General features: G+C 40.5%; 1 protein-coding gene across 1 annotated transcript in view; it reads left to right on the top strand.

Moving 5' to 3' along the window:
• The window catches only part of stt3b (STT3 oligosaccharyltransferase complex catalytic subunit B), an 83,819-nt gene that overhangs the window by 41,116 nt on the left and 20,269 nt on the right, over positions 1-22,434 (top strand). The window contains exons 3-6 of the mRNA XM_059349320.1: positions 2,403-2,690; positions 11,223-11,288; positions 18,911-19,010; positions 21,236-21,334. Of these exons, the coding sequence (XP_059205303.1) occupies positions 2,403-2,690; positions 11,223-11,288; positions 18,911-19,010; positions 21,236-21,334 (553 nt within the window). The remainder of the gene's footprint in view (positions 1-2,402; positions 2,691-11,222; positions 11,289-18,910; positions 19,011-21,235; positions 21,335-22,434) is intronic.

Raw genomic sequence — 22,434 nt, 5'->3', positions numbered from 1 at the left:
TTGATGCAGTGTGTTTCACAGCCCTTGATGCAGCCACAATCCATGACTGTTGTTTAAAAACTTTATGAATTACAGAGTCACATTCTGTCTTTGTCTCCAGTTTCCTCATGCAAGGGGTGGTCTGTAACCCCTCGAGTTCCAGGTGGAATTCACAAACTTACTCTGCTCTACCCGAGAACAGTGACGAGACTCATTTCTGTTGCATTGAACCTTTTACCCGCCTGCACTCTGTTTAACATACCCTTTCACTCCTTTCATCCACTATAGTTCCCTTTTCCTCCTCATTCTCTCCAACCTCTGTCTCTTTATCTTTCATCATCTCTCCTTTACTGTCTGCCTCCGCCTCTCAAATGTCTGGCTGTCTTTCTCAACTCCTCTCTCCCTCCATTCTTTGCTCCTACTCTTATCCTTATCCTTACCCTGCCCCCCCACCCTCTTTTTTTAATGCAAAATCAGACGGATGATCCTGACAGTCCTCATTAATTGTGTATGATAGCGTTAAGTCTCTAAGCACTCGGATGGGTCACACCGTTTGGAAGACAGGCGAGCCGATATCAGTTAATATGACAGTTTAGAGCCTTCCTGCTTGGACCAGTCCAGCTGCCCTCTCCCTTTTTATTTCCCTTTTCACTCCCAGCCCACCCTCCACTCGCCAGAGGACGACTGTCAGTTGCTCTTTCTCCTGAGCTGTAGATAAGGAAGGAAGGCTCCTCTAATGTGACAGTCCATAACAACAGTGGGCTGTCAAACCAATAAACTACTCTTTGTTGCCGTAAGGACAATAACTCAAGTGATTTTTTTCGGTAACAGCTTTTGACAGTTCTAGTTGATATTTTCATAATGAACAAGCGATGTAATGCATTCTTGAATGCAAATTTAGAGGAAAGTGCTGATAAATTATGCGCAATGTTTTTAGCCATCAAGCCAAAACTCAGTGCAGGCCGTGATGAACAATTTCAATCATCTCTGTAATGTTTGGGGGACCTCGGCTCTACCACAGAGTTCAAAATGGCTAATAATTACAAGAGTAGTTTTGTAAATGGCAGAATACCGCTCCATTAGACGGAGTCCAATCCTCAGAGCCGAGAAGCAAGACATGGTTGATTTTCATTGAAGTAGATTGGCTGATGAAGCTTAAGGTCTCCTAGGCACCAGCTAATTAGAGACGCAAAGACCTGAGTTTATTAGCGGCAAGGCAAAGAGCATGGTCTGCGGCTACACTGAGCACACATCAGGGACATCACTCATACGTTAAACATAGCCTTGTTTTTTACTTCAGACAGCCAGTGTACTGCACAGGGCCCTAATTGGATCTGCCCTCGCCTACTCAGGCCCAGCTTCAACTGAGTGGAGGCTTTTATTAATAAAAACTTTTTGTTTAGAACATTATACTTGGCAGCAGTTTTAAATAATGGACTAAAAGTTGAAGTAATTTATTAAGCAAAAAATGTGTTATCTTCCATTGTTAGATTGTTGACAAACAAACAAATCAAGAATTTCAAAGAGTTCAGCTTTGGCTCTGGGAAATTATGGTGAGCATTTTGTGTAACCTATTTATCAATCAGACATTTTACAAGCCAAATTATTAATCCATTAGCTGTGGGAGTAAGACTTAAGGCAGATCTAATTGTTTTATCATATACCGTAAGAAGTGCAAGAGCTGTGGACCATGACATACATTTACCCTAAATAAGTATGTATTGTTTTAGATAAAAGCCCATGTCTCAAACAATACAATGTATTCATAAAGCAGCTTGTTATTTTCCAAGGTTCTCCTGTTTGTAATGCTCAGAACAGTTTTTATCTCCTACTGAATATTTTTTACCCCTGTGGTACCTTTCATGCTTCTTCTCTCATCTCTCACCATCATCACTCTTCCCTTCATTTCTCTATAATTTCTCATGGCTGCACTAAAAGATATTAATCTATTAATCAGCCTATTATTATATTAATTAATCAATTAGTTGACTGGTCCAAAAAACATCAGAAAACTTGAAGGCTAAGGCCATGTCCTATTTTTTTTGTTAACAAAGGTGAAAAATAATTTGTACATTTGTGTCTGTGATTGTATCGATCTGCTCCCTTGGCCTACAACCTTAAACCAAATTTCATTAACATTTGCGAGTAGTTTTTGTCCTGTGGAGGTAAAAATTCTCACAACATTTTCCTAAAGCCCACATTTGTCATGAAATGCTTTATTTATTTTTTACCAATAGCCCACAACCCAAAGCAAATTCTCACATTTAAAAAACTGGCATGTGAAATGTGTGTAATATTATCAAAACATCTGCTGATTAATGTTTCTGTTTCAGAGAAAACACCTATTCGTGTTGCACATTCTTTTCCTTTCTGTCCCACCATTTATTTTTGCTCAACCTTTTTTTCTGTCTCCTGTCACTCAGGTATACCCGGGGTTGATGGTGACTGCCGGCCTCATCCACTACGTGCTCAACCTGCTCCACATCAGCGTCCACATCCGTGATGTATGTGTCTTTCTGGCACCGGTGTTCAGCGGTCTGACAGCCATCTCCACCTTCCTGCTGACGCGGGAGCTGTGGAACCAGGGTGCAGGGCTGCTGGCGGCCTGCTTCATCGCCATCGTGCCTGGCTATATCTCCCGCTCTGTCGCTGGCTCGTTCGACAATGAGGGCATCGCCATCTTTGCCCTGCAGTTCACCTACTACCTCTGGGTATGTACATTAATCACTTGGTGAAAGGTTGCACTAAAAGAGTCTTATTCTGTACGAAAATGTAAAAAGGTTAACACTCCTCTAATATGTCCTTTATGTTCAGTTTAAACTTCTCCTTTGGTAGGAATAAGAAAAAAGCCTGCACATGTGCTCGCTCGGCTTTTAAATCTATTTTCGGTGAAAAAATATGTCAACATTTCTACCTCAATAGTGAGCACTCAGCCTGTTCATTTTTAGTGGATGGGCTTTATGTAGCCCTGTTTTCAATCTTGCTTGGCCTCAGGTTTTGAATTATTTATCCAAAGGCTTGAAAGGCACACTGGGCATCTTTGCTGACCATGTGGAGCTCTGGAAGCAGCATGCAGCACTGTAAAACCTCCACAATAAGATGACCTTTAAGAGTGGAATTGAAAAGATCTGGGGTTAAAGGTTGAATAGCCCACCTCCCAAATTACCTTCCTTTTTAAAAAACACACACAAAGTAAACACACACAGCAGGTTCACCTACCTGCCTACCTGTTTTCATCTAGGTCAGATTCATTTTGTATGTAGCAAAAGTCTTTTTCGTCATTATTAAAATATAATTTGTCCAACCTTGAAAGAAACGAAATTCTGCAGATTAGGTAAAACTGTTATTTTATACAGCTTGGATGTTTGCAGGAGACGGAGTGCAAAGACTTTTGGAAATGGTCTTCCACAGTAGGTGGAAGGAAAGAGCTTTTCCAACTGGATTTATGAAAGACTTTTCTCTGTGTGTGTGTGTGGTGTGTGTGGGGTGTGTGTGTGTGTGTGTGTGTGGCAAAAAAGTTTTTCCATCTTCTTTCTTCCTCCGTTATTGGAGTTGACCTTGACAACTTTGGGGAGTTTTTCCATTATATATTAAGCTGTACACCTTCAGTGATGCATGCTTTTATTTTTCACTTTTAAAGTAATTATCTTGAAGATTTTCGTTACAATTAGTGCCTGTTCAGTCACTACTTTTTTCAGTATTACAAACTGGGGATCCGTGGCAACATCACAAGTGACTGACCTGTTTTGGTTGGTGGTTGGTCTGCCAGAGAGGGTGGGTGGATTTAATGCAACAGACGTTTTTGACGAAGGATGATGGGACTTCACAAACAAGTGAAAGTGAAATCCAAAAACACATCTGCAATTGCAGCTTATTGCCATAGTTGCTGCCAAAGAATAGTGATTTTAGAAATCGAAGGCCTTCAAACACAATTTATGTGATGATAAAAATGTGAAAAGGTAACATGAGATAGATGGGCAGTATATTAGAGTTTAATGGTTAAAGGTAGCCCTGTTTCTGGTGCTGAGGTTATAGATGATTGTTGGAGGAAAAACTCTAATGATAGGCAGTGATAACCATGCATTTAGAGCACCGTGGGCATATTTCTTATTTATACAATATCCTGTCATCTCATGGAGTCTATAAAATGATTTTCTATTAGCTAAATTGCCTCTTGTACATGTAGACTACAGTGATAGAAAATAAAGGAAAGGGGTTACTGTGAAGCAATTACAGTCAGCACTGTGAAAGAATTCCACTCCTGCACAGTTAACCTACGCAGGAACAGGTGTCAAATGAATATGGATGTTTAAAGGGGGACCAAATTTAATATTGTTGAATTTATCAATGTAAAAGAGATCAGACCAATAACTGAATTGATTGTAAGTAAGTGATTTGCAATTAGAGGCTTGCACAGGCCTTATTTATTAAAACTGAGCCAGGAGGCTTCACCTGAAAGGTCTTCTATTAAACTACTGCTGCAGTGAAAAAACGACTGTTCAGTATAATGTAATTTATCCATAAAGGTGACCTATTATGCTCATTTTCCGGTTCATCATTTTATTTTGGGATTCTTCTCGAACATGTTTATATGCTTTAGTGTTAATGTGATCAAGCCATGGCTGCAGATACACAGATGGGGGGGCAGCTTATTTTCATGACTCATGACATGTGACAGGAAGAGGAGCTAAATCTAAATGGCTTGTTGAATCACAAATGTTTTTTGATCTAGACTGCCCAAAAAGAATCGACTGTATTGTCTCATTTCAGTTTGTAGTTTGGTAGGCTCTCCAGATACCCAAATTGATGTGCAAAAGCATAGAAAAAGTGAGTTTTTCATGATATGTCCCATTAAATGCTTAGCTGTAAACATAAGCATTTTTTTGATGTTCCTCTGGTTTTGATGCTAAGTACTTAACACTGTCATTTGCCATTTTTTATCTTTGGCTATAAACTATCCATTAGACATATGTTAAGAACAGAAATGAGAAGAATTATTCAAATACCAGTCACCTATTGCTTTCATTGATAAACTCATGATCTGTTCCTGCATCTCAGTGCTCCTGCACCTCAGTTTACTTTGTCAAATGACATTTTTTTTCTAGCTGGGAAGAGTTGGATATTATCTCAAACTGTTACTTGATAAGCTGCCGCATCGTTGTTGGACACTCACGAAAAAACACACAAGTCCGTTATTGACCAACTGTAGCTGCAGGGAGACGTGACATTCATGTCTGGTTCACATCAAGTGTACCAGAGTCACAGAGATAAGGCAGGCAAATAAAGCCCCACTTTTGTTTAAACTAGATTGATCATTTTTTCATTATACCCGTAGCGTTCAAACGTGTCTGCCTGCAGCTGTTAAAGAGTACTCTCATATCCTGAAACAGAGCCGCAGGAGTCCCACATTTATGCATACATGTATTTGGAGGCCTTACAAAGTTGCTCATCAGCATTCAGTATACATGTTCTGTCTTAGAGGATAGTTTGAAGTGCACAGCACACAGTTAACGGGAATAAGCCTCAACTATCCCCACAACAAATGCAAAGACATGTTTTTCTGATCGTCACAGATGTTTTATTCGTAAACACAGAAATTGAGGCGCCACTTGATATTGTTCACGTTACCTTTGTGTGCAAAAATAAGTCTCTTTAAAGGAAAATAAAACGTATAGGTGTGGCCGGCCATACCTGCTGCAAAACTCTGGACCTGCATGTTGCTTTGCATTTAATAAAAAAGGAAACAGAAGCAGCATCAACATTTTGTATTTTTTTATCATTTTTTTTATTCAATCAGAATTATTTTTATATCATAAATATTTAAAATATTTATATTTTTTATTTTATACAATTATTATTCTTTATTTTGGTATTTTATTATTTTTTTTAATTTATTTTATTTTTTACCTGATATAATTTAATCCTCCATGGAAAAAACCCTAGAGAGACACATTTGCTGAGTGGCAGTTGTGACGCAGGCTGGTGGGCAAAACTGTCTTACTGTCCTCATCCAAGCTGTTTCAGTAACTGAACAGAAAAGAGCTTGCCACAAGCAGTGAGTGGTAACAGCAGCTTGTAGGCTATTTGTCCAATTTTTTATTTTACCTTTAAGGCGTTGATTTCCCTTTGTGTTCAAGCGTAAAGACGAGATGCGCGGCACAGGCTTTCATCCAGGTAGAAGAAGTGATGCAGGTATTTCGTCATGCTATGCCTCACTGCTGTTTGTCACAGAGTAACACACTTGGAAGTACAGCTGCCGCTGGGTTGGAATGGAGCTTTTATCTGTCCAAGGATACAGCCAGCCCCGTTTATGTCACTTTGTCAAATCATGCATGGATGCATGTCTACATGTGATTTCATGGTGATATTAGTCACTAGGTTGTAGCTTGCGGACAACTCGCTCACTGCCGCTGATCTGGCAATGACCTACAGTTCGGTGTCCAGGTGGCCGGCTGAGCACGGCTGTTGTGTCTACAGTTTAACTCCCAGGGCAACACACCTGGCCCTGTGTCTGTTTGTTCGCTCAGCAGAGTGAAACCAAATAGATCATAGTGTCAGTGGGCAAGTTTACATCCTTAAACATACAGGTTCATATTTGGGAGCCAAACATACTTAGGGAATGTATATGCACACATGTACATACAGAGAAATACCTAATTTGTGTGCCATTCTAAAGTGTAACTTAACCCCCCAACCACTTTTCAGCTGAAACCAATACATATGGGTATTTAGTAGTGTTGTCAATTGATTCAGGTCCAAATCTCAACATTTTAGTGCACAATTTTTGATGATATTGTGTTATAAATATACATAGCAACTGCCCTCTACTGGTTGAAACCTGACTATTGCAATGTAATTTTGCTATTGGCTGATCTGGAGGCAGGTTTTGTCACAAATGACCCCCATCCCACCAAGGCCCCTCCCATCAAACCAGAATCTCCCCTTACTCTGCAGATTGTAGAGAGGAGTAATGAAAAGTGAATGAGAGATGAAACATAACGTGCAAAAACTGTGCTATCATTATTTGTTTGAAAAATGTTTGTGCTGTCCTCTCCTGGTGCACAATGTCAAGCTAAGTATGAGCATGTCAAATTAATGGATCAATTGTTGAGCTAGATAATGTTGTGATTGCTATGCTAATTACAATTGGCGCATCAATAGAGATTCCCATTGTATGCTAACATCAAGCCAAAGAACTAGGTGCTGGTTATTTGTGACATGGTTGGAGCAGTTATGCCTGCTAATTAGTTATTTCAGTTTTATACTATGCTGTATGGTTGACTGAATATGCTTCTGTAGTTTAATGGATATAATTCAAATCCTTTGTGTGTGTGAATGACTGGGCGTGTGTTAATCCTCCCTCCCAGCCCTGGCCTGGTTGATTTTTAATTTTATTTTTTTCAAATTCTAGGGGCATATTTTTGAATTTCCAGGGTAGAGGCACAAGTTAAACCTCTGGGGCTTAGTTACTTTTTCAAGCTAGAAACAGAACCTTAGATTATTTAGACCAACCAAGACTAACACCCAACATGTAATGACCATTTCCACCAGCATCCGGAAACATATTGAATTTTTGAGCAAAAACAAAGCAGTACATCAAACGACTGCAGCTAGATAAGTCATGCGTGACAACACCAAAAGAAAAAGGGTTGCCCATCAGGGCAGTGTGCCCTGCTTATTTACTGTGTATTGAAATTTGTGCAGAAAGGGCAAGAAAACAAAGGGATGTCAGATTTTTGTTGTTGAGATGAGGCATATTGAGACAGTTGGGCAACAAGGACTGCAAACTCTGCAGAGCTGCAGAGAATTAAACTATGTAAAGGGTGAACTTCAGGTGAACTGTAACAGCACTGAAATCTGAACGAGCTGCATTATGAAATAATACTCTTAACTCTGTAAATGTCAAAATAATATAATTCAGAACAATGAGTAAATTATTGCAGCTGGGCGCCCTAATCATAATTATAATCTGCCTAACAATTAAAATGTTTGTCAGCCTCTTTATGTGAACAAGTACATATGTTTCTAATTTTCGCAGCAAGTATAACCTTTTTATAGGACATTTGGAACCTTTAAACATTAACAACAGAACCGTCATACTTGCACATCCAGTGCATTTTTTCCCTAATACATAAGAGCTTCCTCCTGTGTCCATCTAAGAACATTTTTAACGCGGCAGGAGTCTCCAAAATTCACCATTTAATTTTCAGGTCCTATCCCAAAACTGTAACCATAACCATTTGTCTCACACCAGGAAATGTGTATTAGGGTGTGTTAGGGACATCTGTTTGTCTCTGTGCTATTATAATGGCCTCTTGTCATCCTGTGTGTATGGACAATACATCTCCAAGTGAGGCAGGTGTTCCCTGCAGCAGCCATCACTGCCTCTTAAGGTGATGTGTCATCAGCGAAGCAGCGCCATCGAAAAAATCCCTCTCCACTCACCTACCACCCCTCACGTCCTCTGTTCTATTTGGCAAGGGCTCTGAAAAACAATCATCTCTGCCATGCACCACTGCTTCCCATTATCAGTCTCATTTACCCACATTTGTCTTTGCGTTTTCCTTTCCTCCTCTCAGTCTTTCTTCCATCTCGTCTCCCTTTAATTGTCTTTGTCTTCTTTTGTCCCTGCCATTGTTTTGCTCAAGATGTGTATTGCTTTCTGCCTCTTTCTTCTTGTTTCCTCCTTGCTCTCTTCCTGTTTCTCGTTATTGCGCTTTCCTTTCTTCTGCTCTCTTCCTCGTCTCTTAGCCCTCATCTTCTCCTCCACGTGGCGGAGACGCGCAGAGCTGCTCTCAAGTCTCGGCCCAATCTTCATTATCCAACTCCTTCATTTTATCCGCTAATAACCCATTCAACTCCACTCGCTTAATCTCTGTGTTTACCCCCCAACACGCACGCACGCACGCACGCACACGCACACACACACACTATAATCTATAATTGAATCCTCACACCCAGGAGAGCTGCTCTTTTTAACACCACAGCTCTTCGTAACATGAATACACACACACACACAGAGTAGCCCTGCCTCCCTCCATTGCTCTAACCCTGTGCACCAGGCCTACATTGTTGTAACAGTAATTCCACTCTTTCTCTCGGCTCACATTTAATTAGCTGGACTGGTATCACACTGTTTGACTTCTGTGTCTTGACAAAGAGAAGGAGGCTGGGAGGGCAGTTGGAAGAGGGAGCTGAGGCACCAGTTGAACATGTACATGCCTCTGAATGGACAACACAAGGCTGCACGCTAGCTTTGGCTCAGCTTGAGTGGGAATATTGTCTGAGGAGAACACAGCAGCTTGAACAGTTACTGTTGTCATCCTAATCTGGCTTCATGCTTGATTGCTTTCACTCTTAAACAAAGGAAGCAAAGACTCAACAAAGAGCCATTAAAGCAACAGTTGTTGAAACTGTCACTATATCAACAGCAGCAGAGAGTTTTTCTGCCTTCTCGTAGTGCTTCTAATTGCAGAGAGAGTCCACCTCACCTGAATTAAAACAACCAATCACAGCCGAGGGTCCCAAACGCAGCTGTCAACCATGTGGTAGTGTTTTGGTGGTTCTGCCTTTGGCCAGTTTACCCCTAGCTTTTTTCTAATGCAATCTAATAAAATGGCCCTACAATTAAACCTGTCTTCTACCAAGGAGGTTAGGCTTTCTTTGCAGTTTGTTTGTCTGTTTACAGGATTCAAGAAAAAATTGCTAGCCTGATTTTTATGAAAATGTGGTAGAGAGTGTAGCATGGTCCCAAGAAAAGAACCCATTACATATTGGTGTGTATCCTGAATCATGAGACGTAAACATAAATTATTTTTCTCTCTGATTAGAAGATAAGGCGCTTGACCATTGGGATTGGCACCCCACAGGACAACAAAAATTGGAACATAAATATCAATTTTATGATTAACTCCGGTTGTTTGTATTTCTTTAAACCAAACAAAATGGGAAATCGCTTTTTTCCCTTATTGCAGAACGATATTGGGTGCAGCCAAACTATTCTCCAGCTCTGATGTAGCGATAGGCCTGGCTATGTGAGACTAGATCACATTAAAATGTAGCTTCATGTATAAAAAAAACTTTAGTGAACGCACTACACTACTGGGACGTGTGGATCAATGTCAGTGACTAGCAAGAGTTATATTAAAATTAGCCCCACATTCACTAGAGACATAAATCTAATCTAAATGGGGCGTCAGTCCTGTTGACCCAAACAGAGCTACAAGGCCCTAAAACCACAAAAGTTCCACCTTCTTATAGAAGAGCATAATAATCAGGTCACCACAGACCTACTTTCTGTGCCCCACCTCAACACATAGGAAAGCTCTGCTAGAGGACAGTTTATTTTTGTTTTTCTGCAAGCACCGACAGTATGATTCAGTGCTGGTGTGTTTATCTGTGCAGTTAATTAATCCAGGGGTCTGTCAGTGATGCTCTGCTGGGTATTTGGGCGATGCGAGACCACCTTGGTCCAGCGATCATTGATTCATCAGCAAATCTCAGGCATTGTTGGATGTGATCAAGCTTGTGACAACCTCCCCTGCCCCCATTGTCAGAGTTTTATAATTTGAAAGAGCACTGTGAAGTGTGTGTATGTACTTGTAACTTTGTCATTATCTCAGTGTGTTTTTAAATGTTAATGTGTACACTTGTCTGCTTTTATCGGCCTGTGGTGGGGAAGAGGAGCTTGTTTACAAGATGTTTTCGTTGGTCTTGGATGAACTGCTCTCCTCATCGTCTCTCTCACCACAGCTTGCTGTTTCACATCTGCGATCATTAAACTTCTTTTTTATAAGATGCACAAAAGATTAATAATCAGCACCTTTTAACCCATTCTTAGTGTAGATTTAATTTGCACATTTCCTTTTATATTAGTTTTAAAATAAACATCTTCACTGAAACTCATTATGTAAATAAAGCTTCCAAGGAGATTATGGTTTTTCAGCAAACCGGGTGAACCTGTACTCATTCAGTTCACTTGACATGTCTTTTATTTTCTTTCTTTTTTTCTTCTTCAGATGCTTCTTTATCATTGTCTGTAGACAGATGGAGCTCCATTTCTCACTCTTTAAAAAACAAAATAACCCAAAAACCCTGCAGTGTTTGAATACTGATTTGGACTTTGATAACCATGGCAAAGGTCGAAGCTTTGAAGCATTTGGGTCAACCCTAGGGTCTTGGTGTCCTATTTGATGTTGAAGTGTTTATGGAAATATTCATAACGAACTCTTTCTCTCTTTTAGGTGAAGTCAGTGAAGACTGGCTCTGTATTCTGGACCATTGGCTGCTGTCTTTCCTACTTCTACATGGTAAGAAGTGTTTAAATACAAACATTTACACAAACAAATTGGATACACACAATATTTTAATAAATATCTCAGTGGGATTTGTTAAGTCAAGATAATATTATGACTTTATATTTTTGATTATAGTTTGACTTTAAATCGGGTGCTTTACTCTTTTCACAATCTATTTATATATATATATATATATATATATATATATATATATATATATATATATATATATATACATGCATACATACATACATACATACATACATACATACATACATACATACATACACACACACACACACACACACACACACACACACACACACACACACACACACACACACACACAGATGTAGATTTATAGATACGATTTGTTTTTTGTTTCACTGATATGCAACCAACTTTCCTTTTGTCTTTCGGTATGATATAATAAAAATGATCAATTCTGGTTCCAGTTTAGGTTCTTGTTGACCTTTTCCATTTCTTGGCCTATAATTTGAGTTAGAAAAGAGAAGATTCTCAAGTGCAAAGTAAGGCAAAAATCTCATAAACGTATTTTGGCACTCACAAAGAAAATTCACACTTTTCTTCCCGTCTTTACTCGAGTTGAATACGACGGCACTAACTGATTCTGCGACGGTATGATGACAAGAGTGGACATCAAAAACACTGTATTCTCTCAAACTGCTGCAGGAAATGCTTTGTCATTTTAGTCAGACCCTGCTATGAAATTATTGCCATGTATTGCAACTGTCTTTTGTAAAATAGTTCTGGCTCTAGTCTGCCATTTCTTTAAACATTTTGCCTTTTGGAGTTGAAAATAATGTTTCTCAACAAATCTCGCTTTATATGTATTTGAAGCTAGTTTTCAAATTCAGATCTGGTTCTATGTAATTAACCGGGCTCCTGAGATGATGGTTTTGGGGGCAATTGTCCTCTGTCCAGCATGGACATGGCAAGGCATGGAAAAAGAGGAGGAGCAGTTTAGCCAGTGTTGTCTGCATTATTTATGAATTCAGGCACAAGCCCATCAGGGGATTGATGAGAGAGATGAGATAAAAAGACTATCCAGGCTCTCTGCCTCAGCGACAGATTGTTTGTGTGTGTGTATGTGTGAGGGAGCATGTGCGCCTATGAAAATCTCCAGCTTCTTGCTCATTCCAGGCTAAATCTCTGTGGCCAGCAGTGAGACAGATATCAAATGAAACAGATTACCGAAATCCAGCTCCATCGATCACACTGGGCCACAGCGTCCGAGGGGGCGTAGAGAGGATTGGGGAGATAGAGGAGTGATGGAAAGATGAATAGAATAGGAGACAAAACGGAGAATGGAGACAGGCAGAGACAATGGAAGAGAGAGAGAGGTGTAGAGAGATAAGAGGGGAAGAGGATAGAGTGGATGGAGAGATGGAGAGAAAAGCAGAATGATAAGACAGGAGAGAGAATATGTTGTGATGTGTAACTTCCGTACTGTCCTCACCAGAAGCAATAGGAACACTGAGTCTCCATGGTTCATTCTCCTTATTACCACTTTCTCTCCTTCACACTCGCCCCCCCCCCCCCCCTCTCCTCAGCGATGTGATGTTCCTCTGTACTGTATCCGCAGCCCACCCACTGTTGCAGATGAGTCCTCTAGCAGTGAGCAGCAAACTAGGCTTGTATGTCTCCATCAGCACCACCAACCTCCCGACCGCCCCCACTGTCTCCTTTTGGTCCTGCACTGAGAGTACTGCATACACTCGTTGACCCACCCCTACTTTTATCACCTTACGCTGTCACTTTAATCAGGATATAGCCAAGGCTACGTTTTCCCGAAGGGCTCAATTGAAGTTGACACTCGTAAAGCAGATATGGAGACAGAGAGGGACAGATCCCCTGCCTGGATATTGGCATAATCAGAAGGGAGAGGACAGAGAAGGACAAGATTAAGAAGAGGATCAGAGCAGCAGGACCTTACTGATGGACAGGAGCCACGGGAACCACTCTGGTAGCTGTGCAGCATCCTCCTTTCATCCCTCCAGGGGTGAGGGTAGAGTGGGTGAGAGTGGAGCGAGGGGAGAAACCGAGGACAGAGCAAAAGGCAGATGCACTGCTCATTCCCAAAGCTTTGGCTTACTTTTCTCTCTAAACCCTCCACAGTCCCCTCTAGCAGAACAACATGTAACATCAGGGCACACCAAAAGCTCCTTTTGCTTAATCAAATATTGATTAAATGCCCTGAACACAAGACCCCTCAGGTCATTGTTAAAAAGATGTCACTTTGTTTAACTTTTTAGCCAAGCTAGCGGCATAGCTGTAGGGATGGTCCGTGGTCAGCCAGGACACCACTTTGGTCCGGACTGAAATATATTTAATGTTTTGATTGATTAACGCATTGATTCCTGATCAATTTGCTGTTTGGAAAAAACAAAGTAGACCTACACAGGTTTTCAGCTTCAGTGGAACAGAGTAGAAGAAGACATGCGTGTGACAGGGCACGATGATGATGTAATTTCAACATAGGATGTTTACGCTCTCTTACAGACCTGCTGCTCAGTTGGGAAGCAGTGCCGCTCGAGTCTCAAATACATGGCATTCCTGGAATGAGCCCACGTTGTGTAGAAAGATGTTTCAGCATATTGCTTGTTTTTTCATCCTAAACCTGAAGTAATCAATTTACGGACGTTACATGCAGCACTTTTGTGATCTTGCTAAGTGAAATGAAGCCATGCTTTGGACTGTTTCTTCCTCTACGCCTTGACTCCTTATAGTGCCCACTTTCCATTAGCGTAGATGCATGAGCTTGCAATCATTGTTCTGCAATGTACAACTGTCAGAAAAACATGTCTGTATACAATTCAAGTGGATCTGACAATTTGGAACTCATTCGGGAAATCCATCAAATTGATTCTCATCCCTACTAACTATTGGAGTAATTACTCTGAAATTTTGTACAGACATCCATGGTCCCCTGAGCATGAAGCCTACTAATAACGCCATCAGCGGGTCAAAGTGTGTGAAATATCTCTACATCTCCTTGATGGATTGGCACATTTTTCACAGACATCATGTCATCCAGAAGATGTATCCAAATGACTTTGGTGATCCTCATATTTTTTTCTGCTTGCCCCAGCAAGAGATTGACATTTGTGGTTTTGAGGGAAATGTCTCAACAGCTTTTGAATTGATTTCCATAAAAATTGGCACCGACATTTATGTTCCGCTCAGAGTGAGTTGGAATAACCTTGGGGATCCTTTGATCTTTCATTTTTTCATCGTCATCAGGTCAAACTTTTCATTTTTATGGCCGAATGCTTGCAAAACTAAAGAAATACCTACCAGCCTCAGCTGTGCTTTGTTTATGAAATAAAAATATAAGCCTGCTAAGATCTGTAAACTAACATGAACATCCGAATACCAGCATGTAAGCATTGCTTAGCATGGCTGTAGACTGTTTTTATTGCTCAATTCAAAGTGATGAAATTGCAGCTTACAGCTAGAGTATTGTGGTAAAAAGAGTTCATTCTAAGCAGGAGTCTGGCCTATGCTCAAGGCGTAGCCCTGGAGCAAGCACTACCTGACTCATAAGCAGCACATTTGTATGTATGCAGGTCTGCATAACAGTGGAATCTAATGTAGATTAAAAAAAGAGCCCCTGTGTTGTATCTGCACCTTTTTTATTGACCGTTGGTCATAAAGTTTCTTTGATTTTAATGACATCTTAAAGTCTTCCTAATGAACCAGAGAGTCACTGCTGGTGTTTGATAGGGTGCACTTAGTGAATAAGCACATCTAAGCAGAACATTTATATTAATTTTCTTTTTAAAAAAAAGACCAAATGAAGCCCAGCAAGACCATGTAAAGCAGACTGCAAAGACATTTGCACATAGAAATGCACACACGTACACAGTAAAACCCTTCTCCTTGTTGCATGCTGTGTTCTCTATATCCTCTTCAGAGTGGCCTTGCGGTCATCAGATAAGCCCAGTATGAAATGCAGAGAGCGATAACGGCTAAAAGACTTTGCTCCAAACATTTTCTGATTCCTGCCCTCAGCTGTTTGCCTGTGGCTCGGGCAAAGGGCTGGCTGTTAGAACCATAATTTCAAATAGCGATTGTTCGTTCGCACTCAGACACGTATATGCACACACAGCTTTGGTCTTTGTCTTGGGCATTTATCTTTGCATGGCCCTTTAATGTGACCAGATTTTGAATGTGCACTCTACTGCATGGTCCAAAAACTAAAGAGGTAACTATTCAATCACGATGGTTGTATAAGCGTCTGTTATTCAGCATGCTCTACAATGCATCATGTCTGTTTTTAACAATCTCTGACTTGTGAATACTTTTAACTTCATACACACCAAAACATCAATCAATACATCAGTAATCTTTTGAAGAACCTATACTTTCATACCTTATTAATATACTGTGCTATACAGTATAACACAGTATTATGGTTAAAAACAACAACTAAAAGCTGCAGGTGATAGTGTTGAAGTCATTGTCTAGCACACAATGCTGTGTGTCTAATATGCAATTAGCCTATTTAGAAATGTCTCAGAGCTCATAGAATAGAATAGATTGGAAGTAAGCAACCTTTTTTCATAGATTATTGCTGGAGTACCTGATGTCACTTGTTTCCACTGCAAAAACGGACACATCATTGTAGTGAATGGACATGATGTGCAGGTGGATCTGGCAGACCCACCATTAGCCACAACTTTCTTGAGGCATATAGTGCACACAGCTTCCTGTTGGCTGGCTCCACTTTATCATCAGGAATAAATCCAAATTGCACCCAAACAGGGAAAAGCAGGCAAAATCATTTTTCATTTGACTTGTTCTGAAACGTTATCAGTTGTTGTTTGCAGTTGCCATCTTTGTCTCTGCCTGTTCCACCAGAACAGATTGACCTCTGGTGGCTCGTGCATGGAGCATGTTACCATATTGACATTAGCATTTAGCACTAGCATGCCTGTAAACTATTAGAGTTGTTTAGAAATAGATATTTGACTTGGTGCTAAAAGGCAACACATAGCAAACAAACATGTATGCCAGCTGAAACCCATTCTCGACTTTGCATTAAAACCAATTTCGTAAGTGAACTCTAGTTTTTAAACCCACATGGCAAACTGAGCTGTTGCCCTGTTGCCCTGTTGCACTTACAAAAAGTGACCATGGGAATTTATCCAATCACTGTTTTCTATCCCTCTGACATTGCATTGAACCTCCTACGCTTTTACCCAGTTAAGTACCCAAAGGGAGTAACAAGCCGAAATAAAAATAATGTTGACTTTGACTCTGAGTCAATAATACACCTCAGTGACGCCAGAGAGTCTAACTTAGAGGGATCAATATTTTAAAGAGGGTTTTTTATTAGGTTTATCCTGAAAAACACTGGTACGGTTGGTATGGGTTTTGGGGAATTAACACATGCCAGGATTTCACAAACATGCCTATTGATTCACAGAACTTCAAAATTAAGTGACATGGTGACTTGTCGATCTTGTCTTTGGGCCTCCAGTAGATTGCAGTCAGTTTTGGCCAAAGGCAGAGAAAAGGGGGGGTTCAATTACATTCTCTCAATAAACTCTTTCCATTTTCCTCTTTCTGTTGCATTGCTTACTCCCTAGACGTTGAAAAATGTTATAGTTGTACAGCCAAAGAGCCGGTAGCACTGCACACAATATTTTTAGTTAGTTCTTAGCCAGCCAGCAACTGAGACTTGATCAGCCGCCTCTGTGTCAACACTTAAAATGAGTCCTTAAACTGTAGTCGTTTCTGGTATTCATTCAAGTTACGGTTCACATGCTACTAATTGGCTGTCACCATCTGAGAGAACAGATGCAAACTACTGCCAAAAGATAATTACACCTAACCCATTCAGCTATGAACTTATTTAGGAATTTTCCTTCGCTCTCTGCCTTAATGTAGCATATTAATGTTTTTATCAATTAGACGTGATGTGCTTGTTTTTCCCTGTGATTGCAAAAGTGTAATGAATGCTCTTTTCATCGTACTGAGCAGGTGCAGAGGGGCTCTTTCTTTCTGACAAGCTGCTACGAATAAAGGATCAAACAATTTGCATGCATCCTTTTTCCTGTTTAATTCACTCTCCCTCTCTGTTGTCTCTCTCACTTTCTCTTTTTCACTTTCTAGCACTTCACAACTCGCCAACTCTCTTTTCCGCTGTCTCCCTTTCTTTCTCTCAACAGTCTTTCCCTATGCTCTTCTCTCAGTCTGTCTAGTGCTCTTACTGTTTCCATCTGCCCTTTGCTGTAGTCAAGTATAGGCAATTGAAAACTTGTCAGTGATGTTTTTGTAGAGTCGTTTTATAGCCCCCACATGCAGCGCTGTGATATTTAGCAGACCTCAAAAACAGTTGAGGTATAATTTTAGTGGAGCTTTTAAAGTTACTGGTGCATCTAACATGTAGAGTATGATTGCCTAGTTTTTATAGATTCTATATACGTCAGGTTTTTATAGCTGTGTGCTTGGGTCTAATGGTGAAGGGGCAGTAAGACGGTTTTACATCCGTTCTTGAAAGATTCAGTTCAAGGTGTGTGAGATGCAGGCATGCATGCACATAAGAATGGCTGCTTGCATGTACATTTTTATCCAGTTCATTTTCAATCACATTGCACATATTCAGTTATTTTTATTTTATTTGTGTGCTGTTGTATTTCCGGGAGAATAACTGAATTTTGTTTTCAATGAGGATTTCGGCTTCCAAAGATTATGAAACAAGATAATCGAGATAAAGAGATTATTGTGCAACGTTCTGTTTTGCAGTGATGCTTTCCTGTTATCTTGGGTTTTACATCCGGCACAGCTTTTCCTTTGCAGTGTTACATGTGCCCACAGTTACTGACTTGAATTTGTAGAATATATGTTTTACAAAAGGTTGTGGCAGGGCATTCAGTCTATTTAAACTAATTATTTGAGGTCTAATTTGTTATTAATACTGAATAGTTATGTTTAGTAGTTTTCAGTGGGTTGTGGATGTGCACTTGATCTCATTAATTTTGATTAAAAAATTTTTTTTTATAATTTCTCCCGCAGTCTGTGATGTCAAAGTCATTTCTGAGCTCGTCTTTCCCCTGGCATTGTATTTAATGTAAAAGCATTTATCAGAGAGAGAGATGGAGGTGTTTAGCAAACATGGATAACATGGACACAGAAAGCCTTGACCGGCCCTTTTTCGACCAAGCTGGGAACAGCTTGAAACAAACATTGAATTCTTCAGCTCAACTAGAGTAAAGGTCAATTTAATAAATATTCGACCACATTAAATATTTAAAAATATAATGCTGTGTGATAACTATATCTCCAACTCAGTTTTCAGTTTTGCATGCACTTTTCTAATAATTCAACTGTTTTTTAAATGTTTTTTTAGTTTCAAAAAGTAAATACAGCACAGTACTGGAAACCCCTTTGTGTCTCAACAGGACTTTAGGTTTTGATTCCGGTCACTGAGGCAACCAGATGTCTTTCCTGCAAAGCTAAATTGTACTATTCTATCAGGAAATCCTCTACTCAGCAGGGTTACCCTGTTCGAAATAGAAAAACAAAATGAAGAATAATTGATCATACCAGCCAGTTCTTTCTAAGTGAAGAAAGAAGACTGACGTGTGTGTATGTGTCTGTTTTAGGTGTCAGCATGGGGAGGTTACGTGTTTATCATCAACCTGATTCCTCTGCATGTGTTTGTGCTGATGCTGATGCAACGCTACAGCAGAAGAGTCTACATCGGTAAGCTGCACACACACACACACACACACACACACACACACACACACACACACACACAATAACTTTCAGTGTGTGACTTGATGTTTAAAACTCCCCCACATACAGTCGCCGAAATGGAAACTGACAGCATTTTCAGATGCTCTCATTAGAATAAAAATGTGTGCAATAAACAGGTACATCACTTGTCCTTCCTATGCGTCTCTCAATATCGTTGCCCAAGCGTTTGACCCTGAAACAAGCTCAAATGCCCAGTCACGCCTGTGCTCATCTCTCACAACCGTAAGCCTTCCATCATCGGCTGCGCAGACATCAACACACCCACACACCACTTAACAGTAAATGCAGCCACCTGCTACCTGATCCTCTTTATTTTATTTATTTATTTATTTGTTTGTTTTGTGGATACCAGAGGCAGAGCTGGTGAGGAGGATAGGCTTGTTATTCCACTGAACATCCTGGTTTCACAGAGCACGTGGCAGCTCCACCACATTATCTGTTGGCTCAGAGAACTCCTGCTCTATCCTTCAGACCCTCCACACATCCGTCGTCAGCTTAGCCGTGAGCTCGCGGCAGACACTTCTGTTGTGGGCAAGAAAAATGATACCATGCCAAGTATCTTTTACACATGATTATATGTTGCACTCACTGTAACGGCAAAGCATAGTCTTTGAGAGCTTTGAAAATAAATGATGGCCTCTTCACAGTGAGAGGGCTGTGACCTACCTCTGCTATATCTCCAAACGGTTCTTCAGCAGCGAAATTCTACTTGACGTTGCAGGGCTGTTAGATTAAGTGGAGAATATCCTTCTGCCCTCATTGTTCCTGAAGGATGTCTGCAGCCAAAGAAGCATCATCTAGTGACCTTATGCACCTCTTGGTAGCAAATGAGAAGTACTTTTATAGACATGAGCCCTTTTCATACAGGACAAGTACTACCAGGGGACCTCATGCGATTGAGAAATTACACCGTCACATATGTTTTCATGTGGTGCATTTGTACGGATATAATGTCAAGGGTTTGTTATTGAAAGACATAAAAATGTTCCTGACGCTATGCTGCCATGCATGTCCTCCATCTTATCATCTTGCACATTCTTCAAATGGTCTGTGTAGCGAGATGAGCCTCCTGAATGTGCAACCAAGGCGCTGTCAAAACTTTCATTTATAATTGCCAATGCAGGCTCTATAATTAGTTACGAGGCAGAGAAGAAGACAACCCACAAAACAACATCTCCAAATCATTGAGATGTGCCAGAGCGATAATAAAAATGTGCCCACTGGTGGAAATTTGGCAATACCATTTCCACTACGGGACCTATTCTCATATGATCTGCCATGGTCTCTTGATTCTATTGCAGTTTTTTGATCGCTCAGATCTAGCCGACCAGAGATGCCTCTTCGCACAGGACTTATATTATCACATGAACTCTGCGTTTGGTGAAATATGGTAGGGAATTTGTGGTGGAATTTTTACTTTACCAATTACAGACATGGTGCATTCTCATGGGAATAGGATCACAGACTACCTCCACAATTATTGCAAGTCACTTAAGTTCCCCAGGTAGTACTAGTTCTGTGTGAATATGGCTTCATTCTGATATTAGGTCTTCAGGCGCAACCTATATTTCTCACCTTCTATTCTCTTAAAATCTTGCAGCTCTTCTTTCCAGAGCCAGGTGTCTCTCATTCACTATGAAGCCAGAAAAAAAAGAGAAAATCCCAGTTAAATAAAATGCCTCGCAGTCTATGTTCCCTCACAATTCATCTCTCTCTGTCTTGAGTCAATAGCAGATGTGTGAGAAAGAGATAGCTGAGGGCGGTCACAACTACTTCAAAAACGAGGCACACTCTTCAGGAAGAGTATGAAATCTTAATTAAGCTGGTGCGTCTGCGAATCGGTTCCCCCCAGCTACAAAGGTGGGAGTTGCACTGTTCTCAGCACCGTCGTCTCACTCCAGGCCTCCCCGCCACACTGCACCGAGCCAACTCCCATTTTCTCAGTAAATGACATTAGATTAGGTATTTTGTATTTACTCCCTCTGAGGTGCAACACTGAAAATCAATAGACTTTAAATACCTCTATTGAGGTTGATTTCCCATCGTAGGACCCAAACTGGAGTTGTGGCACAGAAAAGAAGGTTTTAAGCGGTGCAATAGTTTATTTTGATTGATTGATTTAATATCTGATCAACCCTCTGTCTCTTATGTCTCTTCTCTCCTTACAGCTTACAGCACTTTCTACATTGTGGGCCTTGTGCTGTCGATGCAGATTCCTTTCGTCGGCTTTCAACCAATCAGGACCAGCGAGCACATGGCTGCTGCTGGTAAGTCCCGCCCTCTCTACCTGCAGAGTATCTGATCCTGCGGTCTTCTGAGAAGAACAAATTCCCTTCTAGAAAGTTTTACCATTAAAGCCGTCAGTCAGCATTTCTTAGAAAATGTTTTTTCTAGGTTATGACTCATTCGTACCTTTCTCAGCAATCTTAGCATTCAGATCTTAGTACGTGATGGCACAGCCCTCAATTTTACTGATGTGGTTTATTCACACGCGCCTTATTTCCTCCTGTATACTATCTGCCACTTACAAAGCAAGCAACTAGTTTTTGAATGCAAACATGCATTTAGCAGCTGAATTTAAATCAATAAATCAATATTTCCCACAGGAGTTGCAGAGAGAATATTGGACTTATATTCATCAGATGGCTTGAAACACAATTACCAAATGAATGCTAACATTGCTTTGAGTCAATTCAAATAAACAGACAACTGTTATCGTACCATATCAACTGAAGTGGGTGACAATATGTCAGTGTTTCGTTTACAACTTGTTACACTGCCCTGAACTGGCAAAACAAATCCAGTAATACAGGTTTATTGCTACATTTGTCTTTGCTACAATTATATTTAACTTGCTGCAATTCATCAAACTAAAAAGGGGAAGCCATCTCTGTATATTTGCCCTTGACAACTGTTCATCTGATAAACTTCCCTCTTTGCGGGTGTTTTGCTGAGAAACCAAAGGAAGTAGTGTTGAGTGCGTTACTATTAACTGTCCCACAGCCAAACTGCATGCTGCGTACCACTTGTTCTGTTGTCCGCTACAGTCCATTTAAGAACTGATGAAGAAAGAGACCAGAGCTGTTACATCGTAGCAAATTCAAACATAAAGCATCAGCAATGTAATTTTCAGAAAGAAGGCTTTTGTTCCTGGGAATAGCCTGGTCTGAAATAGCTAGCAGTTAGCAAATGATGCATACACTCTGGCATCTCTAGGGGACGTCACTATGTCATAGCAGGTGTGTTGCTCAGGACTCAAGGAGGTGCTGTGTTGAGTGTGAAGTTCTTTGGATGAGCAGTTATTTAAATGAAAGCTGCATCACTACTACGTTCCAGCCACGTAAACAGGAACTGCACAAGTATCAGA

Source organism: Centropristis striata, chromosome 14, assembly GCF_030273125.1.
Source record: "Centropristis striata isolate RG_2023a ecotype Rhode Island chromosome 14, C.striata_1.0, whole genome shotgun sequence".
Taxonomy (NCBI): domain Eukaryota; kingdom Metazoa; phylum Chordata; class Actinopteri; order Perciformes; family Serranidae; genus Centropristis; species Centropristis striata.
This window is presented reverse-complemented; position numbering and strand designations above follow the sequence as displayed.